Source organism: Dryas octopetala, chromosome 1, assembly GCF_963921425.1.
Source record: "Dryas octopetala chromosome 1, drDryOcto1.1, whole genome shotgun sequence".
NCBI classification, from domain to species: Eukaryota; Viridiplantae; Streptophyta; class Magnoliopsida; order Rosales; family Rosaceae; genus Dryas; species Dryas octopetala.
In genome coordinates this window covers 16,936,761-16,961,056 of record NC_141366.1, presented here as the reverse complement: position 1 = coordinate 16,961,056, position 24,296 = coordinate 16,936,761, and the positions used below count along the sequence as shown (strand labels likewise).

Here is a 24,296-nt window from a genome sequence, read left to right as displayed (position 1 = left end):
TTCTGCTAAAAACAAACCAAAAAAAAAAAAGCCTAAATATCTGATAAATAGTATATGGTTCATACTGAGCCACTAGCGAGGATATGGTTCAGTAATATTTGAAGGCTCATTTTTTGTCACATACACAGAGCTTTTGGATTTACCCGATGACTCTGTTTGTACCGATCTGGATATGTTGGATTCACTGCTAATTTGCATACAAAATGCAGGTCGTGTAGGTACTGAGAGAGTGAGAGACTGGTTATTAAGCATAGAAACAAGTGAAGCCATGGTTGGTCTATTAACCACATTTTCTTGGACACATAGTAAACCAATGTGGATGCATCTCATCGTTTCAATTCCTGAACCTGTTGTCAACATGGGGTCTATGATATTTGGAACTGTATCCTCCCTCCAATTTCTCCAAGCCTATAAATTTTTAAAAAAATATTAAAAAAGAAACTAAATACTACTTAATTTCCCTTATATATATTTTTTTCATTTTTCGGGCTAAGGGGAGAATGTACCAACTTAATTATTTTCATACTCACATAGCTTAGAAGGTCTTCTTCATTCTCACCATACCGGAATCTACCAATCTTTTTACTACTAACAATCTCAAGAACTAGCATGCCAAAACTAAAGACATCCAATTTGACAGAAAATCGTCCATGCATTGCATACTCTGAAGCTATATATCCAGTGCATGATTGAATTCAATATGTAAGTTTTTTGTTTTCCAAATGAGACCAAATGGTTAATTGGACTTCATGCTGTCTTTCTTATATAAAACTTCTTTGAATTCTATTGTAAGGCAAGCACAAAAATGTAACTTAGATTGCCATGCATGTTTTACTTACTAGGTCCCCACAATTATCTGTGTATCTGCCTGAGTTTGATCCATGGTAAACAACCTTGCCATGCCAAAATCCGCCATTTTGGGGTTCATGTCCTCATCTAATAGAATGTTGCTGGTCTTGAGATCTCGATGAATTATTCGTAGTCTAGAATCTACATGAAGGTAAAGAAGGCCTGGAGCAATGCCTCCTATGATTTTATAATGTGTTTCCCAATCCAAGTTTCCATGATTGATTGAATCTAAATATAATTTCGTTAGTATAGGATATGATGAAAATGTATAAGAAAGAACTATGAATTGTACCAAAGAAGTAGAGTAGACATACCAAAAATGAAGAAATTTAGACTTGTGTTAGGCACATATTCGTAAATGAGGAGTCTTTCCTCCAATTTCAAGCAAAAACCTAAGAGCCTTACTAAATTCCGGTGTTGAAGTTGAACAAGTAACATAACCTCATTCTTAAATTCGCGATCACCATGTTCAGAATTCTTAAAAAGCCTTTTTACAGCTATATATTGCCCGTTAGATAGCCTGCCCTGAAAATTTATAAGGAAAAAAAGAACTAAGGAAAACAATTATTTGGGAATCTTTTTCTTGTGGAAGTGTTCTCTTTTGTTACCTTATAAACAGCTCCAAATCCACCTTGCCCAAGCTTATTTGCATCAGAGAAGTCATCCGTTGCAGATCGTATAGATTCAAATGCATATTGCAACGATTCCACAATGGAAATTTTATCCGAATCATCATCTGAAAAGGAACATAGTAATTAGAAAATGTTCAAAAATATCAAATGAGATAAATAATGCATTCTATACATCAGAGTGTGAGAATAAAACAGAGTTATAACTTACTTTCAAGTTTCACCCTTGGATTCCTCCTCACTCTTAAGAAAATGCATATGCTGCCAAGAAGCAGAGCGATGAAATTAATCAAAACCACTAGGATGATGATGATAGTTCTTTTTGTGTTACTCTTGTTTCCTGCATAAAATCAGAAGGATACTTTTCTTAAGGGTCAAACCCTGTGTCAAACAAGAAATTAATCAAGAAAAATTAACTAATTGTAAGCCATCCATTATGTTTAAGCATATACGTTACCTTCTTTGTCTGGGGCTGGAGCTGGAGGAGGTGAAAAATCTAGGTCATAGTCTGTAGACGTATAGAAAGGATTGACCTCAAACCTTAAATTACAACTAGCTAGGTTTAAGAATTCTGCATCCTTGCTTTCCACCACAACGTCCTCGAACTTCTGAGATGGCCTTTTTAAGGCAATTACTGCAGATTTGTTTCTCAATATCAGGAGTGCACTGCACAAGTGCATATATGGACGTTTCATTTAATGCTGTCAGATATTTATACCCTGTTGCAAATTTTTTATGAGAACCCCCTGATGCAGCTCTATCATTTAACTTTTCCAACAAGGGGTAGAGAACCCTGTTGAATTGTTCCGGGTTCGTCGTGCTTTGAGGCGCGGGCGCATACTTAAGAGGCTCATCTTTCTCAACACCCAATATTGAGTTGCTAGAGTATCGGATCATACAAGACTCGGCCGATATGATTGCTTCCTTTTGATTTGAACAATTCTGCAACAGAGAGGAATTGGACTGCATGAAACTAGTATGGCAGTCGTCCAGTTCAAGGTCTCCTCTGCAGAGTGCAATTGCATTCACTTTGTTGGGGTCTTGTCCCTGAGATGAACTGTAAAAACCGCCGTTGAGTTGGGTGGTGGAGGAGAAGGAGGAGAGGAGGTTGTTGAGGTTTTGTTGGTAGCTGCTGCCATTACCATAGGTGCCATTATCGGAGCAATGCCAGCAGAATTCTGCTCTGGGAGTGCATGTACCGTCCAATACTTGGGCTGTGGTGGGAGCAATTAAGAAGAAGCTCAAAGATGACAGCAAGAATGAAGATAAGCAATGATCTTGAGGAACCCATTTAATTCTCTATTGTCCCTCTCTGTATAGCAATAAAAAACTTGTGTTTTTATTGTAGCCTTGTTAAAAGATTATACACTGGCATATGTATATATTTCGTTGTTTTTTATTGGAAATAATCACCAACCCATATGTGCAATGAATGAAATTATTAGTCTACAATCGGTCGATCGGAAAGCTACGCAAGTGAGTATTTGATTTTTCTACGCAAGTGGCAAGCATAGTGACAATAGAGCATTAGAATGCTCGATAAGACAACATGTGTGTCAAATCAAATTGTCTAAAATTTTAAAATATCTACATGCCGATTTTTGAATAAATTAAAAGTTTTTGAGGCCCTTATTAATAAAATAGGAAATTATATTTAAATCAATAAAATATTTTAATATTATATAATGGTCAATATAAATTTATGACTTATGGCTTAGGGTTTAGATTTGCCCAAAATCCGAAAGCTAAATCCTAAATCATTTTGATGCATATACATAGCAGCCAAACACAAATATAATACAAATCTAAATCTGAATAGTAATGTATTTTTATTAATTTATTTTCTTTCATTTTGGTCAATAGTGACTAAAATAAAATTACGAAAAAATGCATTAATTAATCTGTAATTGTAAAAAATTTTATTGATTTATTTGTAATCGACTCTTAATAAAAACCTCTTTTTAACGAGACATTGTAAAGAAAGAATGAACTTGAGACTTAATTGGTATTAGAAGATTGAGAGATGTGTAATCTAGTTTGGTTTGCGTTTGGGCCCCGCCTCTCTCAAAAAAAGAAAAAAATGAAAAAAATGAAAAGGAACTTGCAGAACGCAAATTGTCTTCTAAGAAAAATTTAATTTTTTTGTTCCTAGCGCTTAGGAAGAATGAAGAAGACCAAAGACCTTGAGGAAGCCATTTCGATCTGTTGCAAGAAGTAAAACCTTGTTTTTTTTAAGTCTTGCGTTAGTAGACCAACTAGCAAGTTAGTGATATAAGGTGTGAAAAAAATAGGGAAAAAGGACTCCAACTATATCTCATGTCTTTATTTAAGATATGAATTGACACAGATGACTGAAACTTTTATTTTGTGTCAATTAAAAATCTTGTTTTTTTTAGTTTTTTATCTCAACTTTTGCTCGACATTAGACCCATCAAATCTTCACCAAATTTAGCAAACTTTACTGGATTTAAAACTATGCATCTCCTATTTACAACCATATAAAGATCACTTAAATCGAACATCTACAGTTTCAAATAATCGGCCTCAAAGTAGGGTACCCGAAACTATCCAATCGGACCTCTAAAAAAATATTTGAAAAATTGGACAGTTTCGAGTACTCTAGTTTGGGGTCGATTATCTGGAGTTGTAGAGATCCGATTTTAGTGATCTTTATATGGTTGTAAAGATCAATTGCATATCTTTAAACCTAGTGTAATTTTTCTGAATTTGGTGGAGGTTTAATAGGTCCAAAGTCAGTCCAGTTGAGATAAAAACTAAAAAAAAAAAAAAAAAAGTCATGAATTGACACAATGAAAATTTCAGTCCTCAATTGACACAAAGTGAAATTCATGTTCTGAATAAAGACATAAGGTATAATTAGAGTCATTTAAATAAAATTTTCCCAAAAAAATATGTATAAAATACGTACTCTTGCTATATATTCAATGTATATATTCTTTATTTCTTTTTGAAAAGTACAATCACAACACATCATCAAGTCAGTCTCGAGAAACCTGATTGGCTTCTCTCTCAATTAGCTAATGACATTGTAATCCCCTCTTAATGCTTCAATAAAATGATCTCTTTCGAGGACTTGGGGTAGGCCAGTTGGCCAAGCAGTTGTGCTGCCCCCACCTCACTGGTTTCGATCCCCCCTCTCCCTTTAGGCCTCTGAATTCCTTGGCCTCCCTTTGTAACCAAAAAAAAAAAAAAAAAAATTGATCTCTTTCAATAAAAATAAAAAAATAAAAAAAAAAGCTAGTCAGTCTCGAGAAAAATAATACTTTCTCTTAAACGTTCCATGGTCCCACATGCATGATTTTTGTGCTTGTGGTGCAATATTGACCAATCCCAAATAGCATAGAGCCATAGACTATGCGTAGAGAGGAGTCTATGTTTTCTAACTTGTTCTGACCGAAACTTGATATTTTCTTGAATCCTATCCTTGGACTTTTTGTAATAGCACCTCTCAAACTCTTCACATTAATTTGGCAGCTGTTGGAATTTGAGCACTTCGAAAGATTCTAAATTTGTATCCCAAATTAAAATTTTAATGATATGGTAGTTTTTTTTTTTTACATAAATAAATTCACTTTTATTTTACAACAAATCAAACACTTACACGTATAATGTCACATTATGTATAATCCAAATTAGATCCCCAGCATTATTTGTGATCTTATAGCAGGGTTTATTAAGATTGTAATATTATGCAAGGATGGACACGGTGAAAAGAGCTATAACAACAATAACAACTTAAGACGAGTAACAACAAGTTGCTTTATCGATCAATTCCACATCTTCGATCAGCTAGCTATACCAGAACAAGCATATATATATGTGTGTGTGTATGTTAATATAGGCTATAGCTATAATTAGCTAGGGAGCTAGTAAAAAGGGAACGGCTCGAACAGCACTAGATATATAGCTAGGGAAATAAACCAGTGGCCAATATGGTTTGCATGCAATCAGTCTGATACATGTATAGAGCCCCCCTTAAGCATTGCATGCAATCATCACCAGTTATATCAGGAGTCCATTGAGCAAACTGCAAACCCATATATTTTTTGTAGAATCATTGATTTTGGCTTTCCCTGTTGCAAAAGTACCACTACTATTATAAGCGGCCTTAGCAAAAAGCTGATCCACTAATTTTGGAAATTGGAGATCATACTCAAGCCCATAGGCTATTTCAGTACTGCCTATAGTACCAGCAGTACTACTGGAGTAGTAAAAGCTAGAGTTGGCTGAGGGGAGGTTTAAGTAAAGGAGATCATGTAAGCTGTTAATTTTGTTAAACGCAACACTTGGAGCTTCATTTCTAAAACACAATTGGTTGACGTCAGCAGTCGGGTAAACTGGTTTGGCATGCTCTACCAGCACTATTATAAAAGGAAGGATTATAATTTATAACGAGTAAAATGGTTTTAGCACAGTTGAAGTTGTACTGAAGATGTGCCACCATTTCTGTCTATTGTTCAAATGACCAATGTACTTTACTTGAATCCTAGACTTCAATTTCCAATTACTTATAACTTAACTTCTACTAGTATTTTAACTTCACATTGTGACATTGATCTAGCTCACAAACTGTACGTCTTGCTAATTTTTGATTAGACTATGGGTTAATTAATTATGCTCGAGTTTATATGGACCGGAATAATTAATATAATATAAAAAATATGGCATATCTTATACAATATAAAATATAATTCAAAAAGTCATAAGGTGGTCACTAATAATTAAAGAACAAAGATGAAGAAATAGATTAATAGTGTCGATTGATGTATGCAAAGTCTTTTGCAGCTGCCAGTGGGCCGAATAGGTTACATATATAAATTAAATAGTGTACGTTAAACTATACATCCAAGTAAATCAAACCATTCTCATTTCCTCTCCACTTTGTTTTCATATATATATATATATATATATATATGTATAAAACAAAACAAATACTTCCAAGAACAATAAAAAATAAAAAATTAAGGAAATCATGTTTTGGTAAAAGAGATGGAGATTCTTAATCATCAGAAGAATTTGCAACCTGATGGCGATGGACTTGACTATTTTGGTAGTGACAAAAGTAACAAGTAACATTGAGATTACTAGGCATGATTATTGTTTATTGTGCTAATTAGCTTAATAATTCTTAACAATGTACCCTTTTCGAGTCCAATTGATACTTAACATGGTATCAATGTTTTGGTTATCATTATCATGTTAACTTGCAGCTAGCGTGGGATTTCGCATATAAATTAGCTAGTCTACATACATTTATCATTAAGTAAAAAACTACTGCACATGAGAAAAAGTGTTAGCAGGATCCACCAATCTCCACTCTGTTTCTCTATATAAGAAAGTAAAATCATTTCCAAGAACAATAAATTAAGTAAAAAGAAATTTTGTTTTGCCAAAAGCTATAGGGATTAAAAGCCATGAAAATGCTTGATTATCAGCAGAATTTGCGACCTGATTGAGATGAACTTGAGGATTTTGGTACTGAAAAAAGTAACAATTACTATAACATAAATTACTATAACATATGCTATAGTAATTGTTACTTTTTGTAGATATATCCCTCATTTCATTCCCACTGTTTAAGTGGCTGATGCTCAATAGTTGCACCAAGTACCCCACATGCAATATACACGGTTGCATGTGCATTATTAGAATAATTAGTCACCCCATAAGTGGGGGGTGCCATATGGGGTCAAAAGCAAAACAGTGTATATTGACCAAATTTTTGAGCAACTGCAACCGGCCTGTTGCAAATTTGGTATAAAAAATAGTGAGCATTGCTCACTTTTCTTGTAATGCATTGAGACTAGCCACAATAGGTATAAATTGTTGTTAAGTGTTAAACATTTTTCATCTCTTCCTACTAATTTACACTTTTTGAGGTGTAATGCTTGTTTAACACATATGGTATGCATCAGAACTCTAGTTTCAAAAAGTTATGAGTTCGAAGCCTCTAACATCATTCCCACTTATTATATTAACCTACATGAAAGGAGTGCACCTTTCTCGTCTATATTTGTATGCTTCTCATCAAAGTGTAAAAGATCGATCGAGGCTGTGCATGAAAAAAATTGTTAGCAGAATCCACCAATTCTTGAGATAATTAACGATTATATATATACACGTAGGTAAATGAGACGATTTATTCAAAATAAACTGCAAGAAAAGTACAACAAAGCCGGCCTCTAACAAACAACACAACCTTACAACTATGAGAAGTACTTTTACAAACAAAAAACTAGGTATATACCTAGCTTGGGAAAAAGCAGACACTACAAACAGTAACAAGAAGCTGCTTGTAATCAATCACATACACATAGAATTAACACCTAATTAATCAACTTAGGGATCAATAAGCCTAGCTAGGAGCTCAGGGAGGTGGTCCTTAATTTTGAGAGTTGTTTTCACCAGAACTATAAACTAGTAGAAATGACGGTATTGAAGGTCAATTGACAGTAAGGCAAGAGAGTCGTTGCCCATCGACTCCCTTTGCAATATTTAAAATACAGAGATAGGTTGTAGCCTAAGCATTCATTGCATTGCTTTCTAGACAATTGAGGACTGCATTGAGCAAAGCCAGAAATTGTTGTTACATCGTTGATTTTGGCTTTTCTTGAAGAAAAGGTATTTCCCTTTGAAGGACCATAAGCCACGTTAGTGAAAAGGCGCACAAGCATTTTTCTTAATTTCCGAATTTAGCTACATTGGGGGCATGTTCTTTACTGCATTTAAAACTTGCTGGTACATAATTTCCAGTCTCCTTCTCAAAACTAATACCCAAATTAATATTATAGTCTGAATATCTCACCATACAGTCCTCATTCCATACAATAGCTTTCAAATGGTTGGTGCATACTCGAGGGAGAAATTGGGCTGAAGAGGCAACACAATTGTGGCAGCATTGTTGGGTAACAAGCCCTTGGCAAAGGTACTGGCCAAACACTGTTCCATTGCCTGTACCAGCACTGTTTCTGTTAAAGGTGGAATAATTGGGATTGGAGGCCTCCGAGGTGAGAAGTGAGACGAGGAGATGAACGTTGTCTTGATACACTGGGTCTTCTTGGGATTCAACAGAACAGTAGAGGGATATGTAGCCATTGGGATAAACTATTGGGTCTGGGTCTGGGCGAACAGGGTCTAGCTCTACCACTAGTACTATAAAGCAGAGGAATGTAATAAGTAAAATCATCTTGGGGTGGTGAAGATGTGGCGCCATTAATTCTGACCTCAACCAAAACATTCTTATATATGCACTTTGTTCAAATGAATTCAATGTGTATGTGTGTGCCTCAATTGCAAATATACACAGTAAATATTCAATTTTTCTATGAATCTTTCAACCCATTAAAACTTCTATCTAGTAATTTTTTAATGATACAAACATCCATTGCACACTTTTCCATAAAAAATAAATACATTTAAGTTATAATTAAATCAACCGAATCCCATTGAATCTATTGGTCAGCTACAAAGTATGTGTTTCAATTTTTTTTTTTTAATTCTAATAATATTTTATTGTGTTTCATTAAGAGTATAATGATAAGTTTTGTTCAAAATTTTTAAAAGGGGATCAAAACCGTAGTTTGAGTGGGTCAAGATTAGAGGTGTCAAACGGGCCGGCCCGGCCCGGCCCGACCTGTTTAAGTTGAGTCCATCGTGCTTTCGTGCCGTGCTCGGGCCGGCCCATATAGTTAAGATCTAAGCCCAGCACGGCCCATGGCCCGCGGGCCATTCGTGCTCGTGCCGTGCCTTAAACGGGCCGGCCCACGGACCTATTTTTATTTTTATTTTTTATGGTGATAAAACTAATCTTATGATATTTTTTCTTATTTATAATTAAATATTAACATTATTTTTCATGAAAATTGAATATTTTTGTTGAAAAGTTCTTTAAAAATAGAAAAAACAATGTTAAAATAGTCGTGCCTAATTCGGGCCCATTTCGTGCCCGTGCTCGTGCCATGCTTGGCCCGTGTCGTGCTCGTGCCGTGCCGTGCCCGATGGGCTAAAAACTTCGGCCCAGCCCGGCCCATTTAATCGTGCCGTGCCGTGCCGTGCCTATTTTAATCGTGCCGTGCCGTGTCGTGCTCGGGCCGGCCCGACCCGTTTGACACCTCTAGTCAAGATAGAGCCACTCCATAAATAATACCAATAGTTTTGGCTTCTGAAATTGGTAAAGAGCATGCTAGCTAACTAACCAGCTAGTCTATACATATGGAATGTGGGTTACAGTGGTTGCGTTTAATTGGCTTACGAAAAATTTATTGTAAGATCTAATTTATTATAATTCAATAATCGTAATCAGATCACCAAATTTAATTCGACCGCAATTTGGGATCTTAAGTTTAATCCAAGTCGGCACTGGTCGAGCTTGAAATATTTCAACTTAAACTTCTCGGGATATTTACATATACATCCCCTGAAGTTTTTTGTTTTTATAGAATGAATGTGTATGACATTTCAAAAAAATCTATTCCACAAATCAAACAAGGCCTTTTGAAAATAATTTCTCGTAGCCCTAGCTTTGGCTACTAAGGAAGAAGATCAGAAAGAAATGGATTAATATATAGTGTCAATTGATGTATGGAAACCTTCCTTATACTTGGCGTAGACTTAATTGAGAGATCGAGGAATTGGGCAAAAGATCGAGAACGCAATCACAACCAATTAATTAGAAATGAGAGGAGAACCTCAAAACTTTTATAAATACTTATACAAGACTATAATTTTCTAATGTTAGACAACACACTCCACATTTTCGCATGCAAACTTGCTAAGAGGATCATTAGGCATTGCATTTAATTTTACTCATATATTAGCTTATTGATGGAAAGAGAAATTCTTTTCAACACTTGTAGTCTCTGGTATTATAGGAGTTCTTCCATGGAGCATGTCCTATAAGGCCTTCTCTCACAGTCGTGTAGGACCCATAAATATAGAGACTACAACATTGTAAGATCGAGAATGCCTTATAATTAAGGCATGTCCTATTATACAAGAATTAGTCCCAGTATTGATACACCAAAGATGGCCAACACATGGAACGTACTTGACGTTGAGCAATTCTTCAATTATTTTCTTTTGTACCTAAGTGAAATTGTAATGCACCGTGAGCCCATAAAAAAGGGTTGGTTAAGATATGCCAGATTCCACCAAATATACAAATGGAATCTAATTATACATGCCCTCCAATTATAATATCCCCCAAATCGTCCACACTAATGATCCGGCCACCATTCTCCGCCAAAGGGGGATTTTAGTAAATAACCAAAAAACAATACTTGGATTAAAGGTCAAGTTGGTAATTTTTCTTACATCTCCCCCACCTGAAGCCCGAATGTGTAATTTCAACTGAAATTGTGAAATGACAACATTACCTGAATTATAGAGCTATAAGTCATGACTTGTGGAAACAAAGATCATTGAAAAGTCGTTGATGAATACGACTTGGGGATAGAGGGACAAGACTACTGGGATGGACTTTTCAGCCAAACTGTGTTCTTGTTTTCTTTCGGTCTTCAATAATTGAAGAAGGATTCAATTTTATGCAACCATATGAATTTGAAGCTGTCTCATGCATTTTCAGGGTATTAGGATGAGACTCTTGGTCTAGGAACATGTAGCCAACAGTCATTGTTATTTTACACTCAAATACATTATGCTGTAAAATTTGGGCTTAATTTTATCGTTTGGGCCGTGTGTGGTGTGTGTGCGAATGTGAAATTCAAGCCTAAACCGAGGCCCAAACCCCTGTGTCTCTAATGACTAATCTCTCAGCTGCTTCTCTCAGTCTTTCACTCTCATCTCTACTTCGAAATCGTCTCTCCTCTGTGTGGTGGGAATGGGTCTCTCAGCTGGTGGGAGACCTATATGTTTCCTAAATTTCAAATTGGCTTTCATTTCCAACTTCGCTAGTCGCTCCGTAAGTTAGACGTTACAAATCAGTGTAAAAGTAGTTGTCTTTCCTTTTCTTTTCTTTTTTGTGGTCAAGATGAATAGTAGTACTTGTCAGAATTTAATAAAAGAGAAAGTTGATAGGGATGGGAGTGGTGGGCGACAAACCAAATTCAATCAAAGTCGTCGCTAAGTGGTTAGATTGATTTTTCTACTGTGGCTGGGACTTGGGAGTCCACCTGAAAGTCCTTAATTAGTTTACTGTAATAAAATTTACTGTATCTAAGGTTGATTTACAATTTTGTACAAAACCGAACACTACCAAAATATTATGTAAAATCCTTAATTTAATTTATGTTCTGTACGGATTAGTTTTCTTCGCATATATATTCACATGCCTAGCTAGATAGAGCTACATATATTGATCATAAATAAATATCTCAGACCAGCAAATTAAGGGCAACAGGTACGTTCACAATACTGGCAATGGTTTCCTCATCAAGATTTCTGTCTTTCCTTTCACCCAATATTATTTTGTTACTCATGATCATCATCACTCAATTAGCCCTGGCTCAGCCTCCATTTTTAGCCCACGAGTGCGTATACGTAAGAGGCAACTACACCACTAATAGTACCTACCATAAAAACCTCAATACCCTTCTCACCTCCCTCCCCTCTAACAACGGCAACGGATATGGCTTTTACGACAACGCCTACGCCCGAGGCTCTGACGATCAAGTTAATGCAATCGGCCTCTGTCGAGGAGATGTCAACGCCAAAGATTGCCGTAATTGCCTTAATGATTCTACACATGCTCTTCCACAGATCTGTCCCAACCAGAAGGAAGCTATTGGTTGGTATGACAATTGTATGTTACGCTACGCAAACCGCTCCATAGACGCCGAACCGAATTATCTACCCGGTTTCGCGATACCGAACAAAGAAGATGTATCCTGGTCAGACGTGGATAAGTTCAATGAAGAGCTTTCGACCTTACTTGACAGCCTAAAGACTGAAGCTGCAGGTAATGGTTCTCTTCGTACGTTTGCATTTAACAGAATCGCTCCAACTACTGTGACTGTCCAAACAATATATGCAATTGTACAGTGCACGCCAGATCTGACGAAGGTAGAGTGCATTTACTGCTTAGATAGTGCTTTTGTCAAATTTAGAGATTGTTGTATGACAAAAAAGGGTGGAAAAGTCCTTTATCCCAGCTGTAACTTTAGATTTGAGGTTTACCCCTTCATTGACCCTGCAACTGTGTCACCACTGCCTTCGCCGCCACTTCCACCGCCACCTTCAACCAATAATATCAAAAGTTCAGGAGGTATGTATACATTTCTGTCCGATTATGCTTTGGATGTAACAATTAAAACATGGAGTACGTATATAGGTTTAATTAAGATGCATATGAATTGGACATCTGGGCTACCGCTACCTATTCTGTTTATTTATTGATTTATGTGTTTAATGTATTGGGCACAACAAGGGAATTAATTTCACTTTTCCTTGTAATTTCTAGCTACCTGCAGATTTTGTTGGGTTCTCAAACATTAATAGTTGACGATAAGTACTGATCATGATTAATTTCTTAATTTTTTAGCTAGTGGAATATTTTGATCACTTGATAGTACTTAATATATATCCAGAATGCGCGCTTTGATCACAGAATATTTCTGATTTTTTTAGGATCGAAGAGTAAGACTGTCATCAGTGTTGTTGTGCCAATCGTTGTCTCTCTGGTACTAGTTATATCTATCTATATTTGTTTAAGAATCAGGAACACGAAGAAAAAACTTGAAATATGTCTAGGTACGTACTAAAACAAAATGAACTTTATTGAACATTAACATTCCATTAGTTTTGGGCTGGGGAAGCCTAAATGATAGTACTTTTTGGTTCAATTGCCCTTCAGGCAAAGATGCAGATGAAATTAAAACAGTGGAATCCTTGCAATTCGACTTTGGTACCATCAAAGTTGCCACAGATAACTTTTCTGAAGCTAATAAACTTGGAGAGGGTGGATTTGGCTCAGTTTACAGAGTAATATATGATACATTATATATATATATATATATATCTTATATGAATAGAGCAACATTGTATAAGTACCATAACTACATAAATGTCAGATTCCTGAATGCAACTTATATTATTCTTTTTATTTTCGTTTTGTTTTGATATTTTTTCAGGGTAGACTTTCCAATGGAGAATATATAGCAGTGAAAAGACTTTCTATCCAATCTGGACAAGGAGATTTAGAATTTCAAAATGAAGTTTTATTAGTAGCCAGGCTTCAACATCGAAATTTAGTTGGACTCCTAGGTTTCTGCTTAGAAGGAAGTGAAAGGCTTCTCATCTATGAATTTGTTCCTAACGCAAGTCTCGATCACATCATATTTGGTATGGCTAGAATTCTACCTTTTTTTTTTTATTACTAATTTACTAACATTAAAATGCTATTTAGCTAGAAATCCATTTGTGTGACATGCATGCAACAAGCATTACATATAACAAAAATCTTATTTTGTATGAATATATAGACCCAGCTAAGCGTGCACAGTTGGATTGGGATATGTGCTACAAAATTATAGTAGGCATTGTTCGAGGGCTCATTTACCTTCATGAAGATTCTCGTCTTAGAATTATTCATCGTGATCTCAAGGCTAGTAACATTTTAATAGATGCCGAAATGAACTCCAAAATTTCAGATTTTGGTATGGCAAGATTATTCGCACTTGATCAAACACAGGGCAATACTAGTCGGATTGTAGGGACCTTGTAAGTATCAGGATATGCCGCATCCACATGGCTTATATATATATATATATTGTTTTAAGCTATATATATATATAATATCAATAGTTCATGCACAAATGTTCATTCATGCTAGTTAAAGTTGGCTTTTTTTTTGTTGATATGCAGCGGATATATGGCTCCAGAGTATGTAATGCATGGACACTTTTCTGTTAAATCTGATGTCTATAGTTTTGGTGTGTTAATTTTGGAGATAGTAAGTGGACATAAAAGTAGTTGGTTTCTTCATGAAGAGAATGGAGAAAATCTTCTAAGCTATGTAAGTAAAAATATGTATAGTTTCGATGTATTACTGCAATTAATGAATGCAACAAAAGAAAGAAATTGATCTCTAATTATGTTTCTACATGCATATTCACAAATCATTGCAGGCATGGAAAAGTTGGAGGGAAGGGACAGCTTCAAATTTAATTGACCCCCAATTGAGGATTGGTTCAAGAACGAAAACAATGAGATGCATCCACATTGGGCTATTATGTGTGCAAGAAAATGTAGCTGACAGGCCAACCATGACTTCTGTTGCTCTGATGCTTAATAACGACTCTCTCACTCTCCCACTACCCTCACAACCAGCATTTTTTATGCACAGTAGTGTTGGTTCTGCTACTTCTTTGAGATGGGAGAATAATTCACAGGTGACAACTGAGTTGGATCGATCCAAGAGTAATTCAGAGGTGTCAAAGCATCCAAAATGAGGCTTCCTTAATTACCGAACTATATCCTCGCTATTTAGTGCTTGGAGATGAGAACTGGGTTTATCAATTTGTATAGTAATTTTGCATCCCTTTTATTTATTTTCCTTTTCAATGATGTGGTTCATATATTCATTGTTTAGTTAGTGTTGAATACGTACATATATAATCAAAGAACTGTATAGGTCATGTAATCGTTATCAAATAAACAAACGGTGAATCAAATTGTTACCAAAACCGTCTGTTTATTTGATCACAGTTACATAATCAAACGATTTTCGATTTGGTTAATTTTTTGCAGTAGAGATGATCTTCATAGTTAGATTTAAAAAATGAACCGTTCCGATTATGAATTTACATTACATAATGAGAATAATAAAGAAGAAAGTCGGTGAAGATTCTGGAGAAGGTAGATTAGAGAAGGTGGATAGCATATATTCCTCACTACAAAAAAAAATAGCTTAGGAGACGAAATGAATTCCTCACTACAAAAAAAAAAAATAGCTTAATTAGGAGACGAAATCATTTCGTCTCCCAAAGTTAGATTTCGTCTCCTCAAGTTTTGGGCAACGAAATCATTTCGTCGAGCAGTTCGTCACCTCGTCACTCAAGGTCTTAATTAAGTGGCCGGACGGGTCGGGTCAGGTGATATTCTTCATCATCTTGACCTCCTCTTCATTCATGTGTGATTGAATTACTCATTTTGTTGCAGGATTGAGAAATTCAACTTTGGGTTCAATTTTTAAGAGACCCATATAAAATACCCACCTTGGCAACTTGCTTCAGACTTCAAATAGTGGGATGATGTGGTTGTGGCTGCGTGGGTAGTTCAGAATTAAATTTCCGCTGATTGTTGAGAGAGGAAGAGAGTTCTGGAAACTAGAGGGGAGAGAGAGAGAGAGAGAAGGAGAAATTGTGTGGATGGACCTTTTTCCCCCTTCAATCCATTTTATCAACATGCAACAACAACCCAAAAGATTTGATATAATTAAAGCTAAACAATGAAAATAAAAATTGTGCAAAATATGTCCAAATTGTTCAAACCCAAACTCAAATAAAGACCAAAGAACAATGAAAGAGAGGAAGAGAGAGGAGGGGAGGCGCACGGGAGAAGGATATATGGGAGGCGGGGAAATTTTCTAGTTTTTAATTTTTTTTTTTATTATTTTGGTTTTAGTTTTTAACATTTTAAAATGTTTTGGATTTTTAAATTATTTTTAGTCCACATGGCAGCCATGTCATTAAAAAAAGTCTAGTCAATAAAAGCCACTTAGGCACTTAACTAACAGACAACTATTTTTCAATTTAGATCATAGTTGGGGTAGTCATTTGAAATATTAATTTGTTCATGGACCAGTTGAAATGACCTATATATATAATTAAGTGGCTATATTGAACTTTTGCCTATTTTCTAGGGTTCTCTATCAACTTTTAGAATCCTTTATTCCAATCTTATGTATGAAGTTTGTTCGGACAAGATTTTTTATGAAAATTCGGAATCCTATATGGAATCTAAGAACCTATACAAAATTCTAGCTAGGATGCTATATGGGAATTTGGGATTTTATATGAATGGATTTTAGTGGCACAAGTTAGGTGAAAGAGAAGTTATGAGAGTTAAGCCTTTAGGGTTAGCTCAAGTAGTGAATGTGAATGGAGTAAGGTAAGATTTAAATAAGTCCATAATTGGATTCCCTCCTATATAACCAAAAAGAAGATAGTAAGGTTTATTCAAAACAAAAAGTAAAACAGGACAACAAAGCATCCAATCAACAATGGCACTGCTAATACAACCTCACTGCTACCAGAAGTACAACACAAACAAACAACATAGGCTTAAGACACTACAAGCTGTAACATACAGAATTAACTCCTCATCAAGCAGAAGCTCAAATTGTTCTTGAACCTCCCCCCAAAATTCCCAAATTATTATATTAACCATCACATATATATATATATATATATAATTGGTTGTATTGGCCTTGATCGATCAGCATAGTGCATGATAAGGAAGCACGTGACATAGTTTTCGCCTCGCTATATATATAAAGGAATAAAATTATTTGGATCATCTTAATTGACTATATAGTGTACCAATTTTTTAATAGAGGTGAGACCACCTAATGTGGATTCCTCCACACCTCTATTAGAGAAATGGTACACAACAAAATTAGTTAGGATGATCCAAATAGCAGTACTCATATACTATATATAGCTAGTAGACAGGGACTGGATCGAACCTCACTTGACAGCTAGGCTTCAAAATCATTGCCCATTGTTTCCCATTGCATTTATTGTCATACAAAACCATGATAGACCTCAAGCATTGGTTGCATTCATATCCAGTTATATCAGGAGTGCATTGAGCAAGCCCATACATAGTTGTAAATTCACTGATTTTGGCTTCCCCGGTAGCAAAACTGGGGTTTTCACAACCATAAGCCGCCTTAGCAAAAAGGTCTTCAACCAGTATTGATAATTTGTGATTAAACTGAACCACATCGGTCACATTTTCTGAGCTGCAGTAATAAGTACCCGCTCCATGATCTCCCAAGGCGAAAATATTTTTGTCCGAATATCTTAACATACACTCCGTACTCCATACAATACCTTCTCTATGGTTGACACAGGTTTGAGTGAGGAATTGGGCTGAAGAGGCAACGCAATCGTGGCAGGTTTGCTGGGTAACATTCCCTCGACAAAGGTAGAGGGCATAGGCTGTTTGATCGCCCGAACAAGCAGTGGAGTTGTAAAAGCTCGACTCAGAGGCCTTGCAGGAGAGGTTGGAGAGAAGGAGATTGACGTTGTTCTGGAACACGTCATTCATACTATTTGATGTTTGATTTGCATAACAGTAGTGGTAGAGATGGCCTCTTTGGTAACCAACAGGGTTCGTACGAACATGGTCTACATCTACCAGTACTATTATAAAACAAAGCAAGGTAATAAGTAAAGTGGTTTTGTAGTAGTACTGGTGATCAAAATGTGGCACCATTTGTACTTAAAAGTTAAACTAAAATATTTATATGGATATGGATAGAAGTTATTTATATGGACATGGATATGGGGCCACTTGTTCTATGTTTATATGGATAGAAGTTGTAACAATGGGTTCAGTTAATCCATCTTTTTGGTTTAGTAAGTGAATTTATTAATCATGGCAATGAGAGAATTGCAAAAAGGGCTGCTTGACTTGATCAGGAGAGCTAGTCAATGCCACGGTCACAAATTGACAGGAGTTGAGGTGTACTGTGCATAAATTGACAGGAGTGGTGAAGTTGCAATTGTTAAGCTGGCGGTCAACTTTTGTGGGAATAAAGATTAGTGGAAAGTCACTGATGAAAAGTCCTTGGGGACAGCTAGTCAATGTCTTTGTGGCCCCTATTTTCTCATGCAAACTTTAATGTTTTTCTCATTGTGTGTAGAAAAGTTATTTAGCTAGTTCAGGGAAATTCCAGCATAACTTTGGTCCTAAATATTTTGTATCCTACATGATTTGATTAATGATATAATGATAGGTTCATGCCGCTAGATGGTAAAGTGACTACACTAGTCGTATTTTTGACAAGGATTCTCTATCTCTACAAAAATCTAGAATTCTATACGAAAATTCGATATCTTATATGAAAATTCTTTACGCATGAAAAACTTCTTGTATAAAATTGGCAAAAAAGATTCTCACATAAGTTCCATATAGTCAATGCCACGGTCACAAATTGAGAGGAGTTGAGGTACGTACTGTGCATAAATTGACAGGACTACGTGGTTAAGTTGCCATTGTTAACATGGCGGTCAAATTTTGTGAAAATAAATATGAAAAAATTAGAGTTTAGTCCTTCAAATATTTTTTATTTGAAAAAAAAACCATATGACTTTTTTTTTTCTTTCTAAATAAAGCCTTTTTTTTTTTTAAGGGCAAATTACACAAAAGTACCTCAACTAACCACCCTATTTCACTTGAGCACCCCAATAAAAAAAAGTTGCTCGTAGATATCTCAATTACTGATTTTGCACACCCAGGTACCTTCGTCAACTATTCCGTCAGGGAAGCCGTTAATTGTCCACGTGGCACACTGACATACTTTTAAAAAAATGCCACGTGAACAAAAAAATAATAAAAAATGAAATAAACTTTAAAAAATAAAATAATTATTTTAAAAAACTAAAAAAATTAAAAGCACAATAATTAAATTAAAAAAACAAAAAAATAAAGAAAAAATGGAGCATTGTTGCAGCACCCCTCCCTCCGAGACCCACCCAACTCAGCCACCCACCCCTCCAACCTCAGCCACCTTGTCGCCGACCCCAGCCACCACGCCGCCGACCCACCTGGCCACCCACCCTCTCTTTCCCCGCCCCTCTCCTCTCTCTCTCTAACTCTTTCTTTCTCTTTCTCTCTCCCCGAAAACCCAGCCCAACCCCAGCCCCGAGCCCTCCTCCCTCCTCACTTTGTGATGTGTCAGAGCGGCTTGCTATGCAGGACCGCACTGAGCCAATTGATCGGCTCTGAAAATTGGAATTGAGAACATATTGTGGAAGCCAGAGGCTGCCATATATGGATGAAGCTTCCAATGCTTTCGCATCTCTGAGGTTTTGGAGACGGACAGGCAGTAGTATACTTCCATTTCACTAGATTGGGTGGCCGACGCGGGGGAGGAGGAGGGAAAAGGGCTCGGGGCTGGGGTTTCGGGGAGAGAGAGAGAGAGAGAGAGAGAGAGAGAGAGAGAGAAAGGAGAGGGGCGGAAAAGAGAGGGTGGGTGGCCAGGTGCGTCGACGGCGTGGTGGCTGGGGTCGGTGACAAGGTGGCTGGGGTCGGAGGGGTGGGTGGCTGGGTTGGGTGGGTCTCTGAGGGAGGGGTGGGAGGCGGAGGGAGGGGTGCTGCAAGTGCTCCATTTTTTCTTTATTTTTTTATTTTTTCTTTATTCTTTTGTTTTTTTGATTTAGTTATTGTGTTTTTAATTTTTTTAATTTTTTAAAATAATTATTTCATTTTTTAAAGTTTATTTCATTTTTTATTATTTTTTGTCCACGTGGCATTTTTTTAAAGGTATGTCAGTGTGCCACGTGGACAATTAACGGGTTCCCTGACGAAATAGTTGACGAAGGTACCTGGGTGTGCAAAATCAGTAATTGAGGTACCTACGAGCAACTTTTTTTTATTGGGGTACTCAAGTGAAATACCGTGGTTAGTTGAAGTACTTTTGTGTAATTTACCATTTTTTTAAATAAAGCTTTTTGATCATTGCCTTATCAAATAAATATGTTTTTTTTTTTTTAGGGTACAGGGTACGGGTTCACATCATACTTTCTTAGGGTATAGAATGAGGTTTGTGGAGACTGCATGGTAGGTTTTAACTCTGAAATTTTGGGCTGAAAAAAGTAAAAATACACTGCCAAACACTAAAAAATGATCACCGAGTGCTCGGCGCTTGGTATGTGTGAAAAAAAAAAAAAAAAACTAATGGACCAATATTATGTAACATAGAATGATTACAATATTATTGAAGTATAGTTAAAATTTTAAAAACCATAAGATTTTAATCAATAAATTAAAATTAAAAAATCTGAATGAAAATCTCTCAATATAGATTAGTGAAAAGTCATCCAATAAAGATAAGTGAAAAGTCATCGATGAAAAGTCCTGAGGACAGCTGGTCAATGTCCTTGTGGCCACTATTTTCTAATGGAAACTTTAATGGTTTTGTGACTTTTGTCATTGTGTTTAGAAAAGTTATCTCGCTGGTTCAGGGGAATTCCAGCATAAGGGTCCTGAATATTGTGTTTCCTACATGATAATGATTAATGATATAATGATAGGTTTATGACGCTAGATGGTAAACTATGACTATTGGTTGTATTTTTTATTAGGGTTCTCTATCAACTTTGAGAATCATTTATTCCAATCTCATGTATGAAGTTTGTTCAGACAAGATTTTATATAAAAATCCAGAATTTTATATAGAAATCCGGGAACCTATACAAAATTCTAGGATGCTATAAGGGAATTCGGAATTCTATATGAGATTCATTTATGTATGAAAAGTTTTTTTATATAAGATTGGCAAAAAAGATTCTACATAAGTTCTCATCCGGACCAAGTGTGAATACCGGATATTCTTGATCATCATGCAGCTGGCTTATACACTACAGTTATACAAACGTAATGCTAATAAGCACACAAGCAAAACATTTGCACACTATATTGGTTCAAGCCTTATTTTCCAACTATACGTTAATACATGGCATAGTCCGGCAAAGAAAATCACAAGAGAATTTATTTTACATGGATCTGCACTGTTCATCTGTTTTCTTACAAGGTATGCCTTGTATTTCTGCTGCTTAGCAGCTTCTATGGTTGTATTAATTTTTTAATTTCATGCATAAAAATGTTTCTGAAACTAGGAATGTCATTTTAAGTCTTTTTGATATTATAGAGAACTGAGGGACAAAACAACCACAAGTTACACCACTTATATCACTTGTTAATAGGTACTTGTGCTGGACCACACATTGTTTGTGGTACTATCGGGGGTATAATTCAGTGATCGATGCTTCGTTAACAGAATATGACAAAGAATGGCTAGTAGGTTGACGATCAGATGATTCAGAGGTTATTGTTGGCATTCTCAGCTGATCTGTTTTACTATGAAGAAAAAATGCTGGCTTTTGAGGGAATGCCATAGTAACAGAGTAACTGCTTAGCATGAGAACTATGGTTTGCATTGTGGGTCTGTCATCTGGATCTTCCTGAACACAGAGTAACCCAATATGGATACATCTAGTTACTTCATTTCTTGAATAACAACCTCTCAAACTTGGATCCAACAATTCTAAGGGCCTCTCATCCCTCCAATGTCTCCAAGCCTGCAATCATTTAATTCAAAATGTTGCAACAATTAAATAACCAAGAAATGCAAATTACAAATATTTAAGTTATACAGTACTCACATAGCTCATAAGGTCTTCACCACAGTCTGATTGATAGAAACTAGTGTTCTTCTTGCCAGTTACAATCTCTAAGATCAAGACACCCAGACTATACACATCGGACTTAATAGAGAATTGTCCATGCATTGCATATTCTGGAGACATGTAACCACTGCAAACCAGCAGCATCAATAAAGCAATGTTAGTTAAAATATGGTATTATGAAATGAAATTTTGAACTCATCAACAAAGTTCTGTATTACTTACTATGTTCCAACGATCCTTCCAGTGTTTCCTTGAGTTTGATCAACTCCAAATATTCTTGCCATGCCAAAATCTGCAATTTTTGGATTCATTTCCCCATCTAACAATACATTGCTCGCTTTAAGATCGCGATGTATGATTTTAAGCCGAGAATCGTGATGGAGATAGAGAATCCCTCGAGCAACCCCACCAATAATCTTGTATCTGCTTGACCAATCCAATTTTACTTGCTTTTCAGAGTCTACACACACGTTTTCCAGAAGAAAATATGCAAGTTAGAATAAGTGAATTGATTCACATGCAGACATACTAACATAGGGAAAGATTTCCTTGATTAGGAGGGCACAGAGTACCATATAGAAAATGGTCAAGGCTTTTGTTCTCCACATATTCATAAACAAGTATCTTTTCTTCTCCTTCCGAGCAAAATCCCAATAGCCTCACCAAATTTCTGTGCTGAAGCTTAGCTACCAAAACAACCTCATTCTTAAACTCCTCAGCGCCTTGGCCCGAGCTTCTAGATAATCTCTTCACAGCTATTTCTTGGCCATTAGGAAGTGCGCCCTGAAAAACGTTGAAACCAGTTTTGCAAACATCTTATATTAACATTCATGAGTTCCAACACATTTAAATCTGCATGCTTTTTTAATTTCATGAAATTTGCCAAGTCAAAGTCATAACCTTGTAGACCTCACCAAAGCCACCTGCCCCCAACCTGTTATCATCAGAGAACAATTTTGTGGCTGCTGCAATTGTAGCCAAATCAAACTGCAATGACTCCACACTAGTAATTTCGTTGCCCACTACACAGAATCAATAATTACTTAAAATGTACAAATATATATGAAGTAACATATTAATGAGAACGATTGGAAATCAAATTGTACTAGAGAAATGAAAATGAACATAATTTGGGTTTGGTAAGGAATTAAAGTAAAAAAGTTAAATGTTTACCATTTTGTTGATGTAAAGCATCATACTTTTTCCTTGCTCTTCTTCCAAGAAATAAGCAACATACTGGGAAAAGCAATATCAATATGGCAATTGGAACAACAATGGCCACTATAGTTAACAATGAGATTTTGTCATTTCCTGCACACAATATTAATACACATAAGAAATAAAACAATCTAAAAATATTGTTTCGCCCTCTAATACTATAAACATTAGAATATCCAACTCAATCAACTAACAATAGATAAAGAGGTTGAAGATCTTACATTCTATTATGCAAGATATTATTTCTCCGACGTGGGATACTAGTTTCAACAGAATAAATTAAACAAGACCAAATACGTACATGAACATGATCCTTGCAATTTTACCTTGAGGCCTTGTTACTAAACCCGGAGGTGGAGGAGAAAGAAGCAGTGGCGTCGGGGGAGGTGTCGCAGCTACCTTTGTATAAAATGGATACACTTCGTATCTAAGATTACAACTAGTAGCCAAAACTCTTCCCCCTTGCTTCCCAGAACAACAACTGGGAAGATCAGCAATAGCTCTTTGAAGACATCGGTTACAAGCCACGCTGGACAGGTCTGGTGTGCACTGCATAAGACTGTACAACTGCTGGAACCCTGTGAATTCTACTTCTTTAGTCGCAAATTTTTTGCACGGGATGGCGCATTTGTAGCGAGAGCCACCAAGCCAGTCATTGTTTCAGCCAGCAACTCAGCAAAGCGATTAGGCTCAGTAATGTTCACAATGCTATACAATGAAACACGGGGATTTTCTACAATTTTGCCAAAGAAAGATACATAGGAGTAGCGTAGCATGCACTCGTCGTACCAGATTACAGTAACCTTTCGTAAAGGGCAGTATTGTTGGACTGCCTCTTTGGCTGCGGTAGCCACGCATTCTTGGCACTCATCCAGTGTGAGATCACCACGGCATAGAAAAGCACCGCAGACTGCTGCGTTGGAGTCTCCACTGCCACCACCTACGGTGGTGTTGTAGTATCCGGCGTCACGGGTGGCGTTGGAGGTGAGAGAAGAGAGGAGGTGGTTGAGATTGGACTGGTAGGTGCTGCTGGGAGTAAAAGTGGTTGTGTTAGAACAAACATGGTACCGGTAACCTGGGGCAGCTTCACTATAGCTAATGCTAAGGAAGCCAAGCATTGAGAGAAGCACAAGGGTCATGTTCAACACATTGAAGGAAGGCATTGTGATAATCAATCTCTTGCTTCCTCATCATCACTTCCTCT

The 24,296-nt window shown here is 36.4% G+C and overlaps 3 protein-coding genes and 2 pseudogenes across 5 annotated transcripts; 1 reads left to right on the top strand and 4 right to left on the bottom strand.

The window, feature by feature from the left end:
* LOC147298624 (cysteine-rich receptor-like protein kinase 29) lies at window positions 1–2,769 on the bottom strand (annotated as a pseudogene). The gene is made up of 7 exons (XR_015122485.1): window positions 1,936–2,769; window positions 1,690–1,818; window positions 1,458–1,585; window positions 1,164–1,374; window positions 840–1,077; window positions 531–681; window positions 1–408 (listed from the first exon to the last, which is right to left on the bottom strand). The product of XR_015122485.1 is annotated as a cysteine-rich receptor-like protein kinase 29 (transcript).
* Window positions 2,770–11,826: 9,057 nt separating this feature from the next.
* LOC147298623 (cysteine-rich receptor-like protein kinase 15) lies at window positions 11,827–15,134 on the top strand (annotated as a pseudogene). Its single transcript, XR_015122439.1, has 7 exons — window positions 11,827–12,720; window positions 13,083–13,205; window positions 13,309–13,436; window positions 13,586–13,796; window positions 13,937–14,174; window positions 14,319–14,469; window positions 14,582–15,134. The product of XR_015122439.1 is annotated as a cysteine-rich receptor-like protein kinase 15 (transcript).
* A 1,983-nt stretch (window positions 15,135–17,117) lies between these two features.
* LOC147298622 (antimicrobial ginkbilobin-2-like protein) lies at window positions 17,118–17,897 on the bottom strand. The gene has a single exon (XM_086255698.1). The coding sequence runs from the start codon at window positions 17,895–17,897 to the stop codon at window positions 17,118–17,120; it is 780 nt and encodes a 259-aa protein (XP_086111824.1).
* A 3,285-nt stretch (window positions 17,898–21,182) lies between these two features.
* Window positions 21,183–23,709, bottom strand: LOC147298621 (cysteine-rich receptor-like protein kinase 10). The gene is made up of 7 exons (XM_086245234.1): window positions 23,419–23,709; window positions 23,048–23,185; window positions 22,775–22,896; window positions 22,447–22,657; window positions 22,097–22,334; window positions 21,851–22,001; window positions 21,183–21,766 (listed from the first exon to the last, which is right to left on the bottom strand). Exons 1-7 carry the CDS (start codon window positions 23,645–23,647, stop codon window positions 21,425–21,427), a joined length of 1,431 nt encoding a protein of 476 aa, XP_086101360.1. The 5' UTR covers window positions 23,648–23,709; the 3' UTR covers window positions 21,183–21,424.
* Window positions 23,680–24,255, bottom strand: LOC147298620 (cysteine-rich receptor-like protein kinase 25). The gene has a single exon (XM_086255651.1). It carries the CDS (start codon window positions 24,253–24,255, stop codon window positions 23,680–23,682), a length of 576 nt encoding a protein of 191 aa, XP_086111777.1.
* Between the last annotated feature and the right edge of the window lie 41 nt (window positions 24,256–24,296).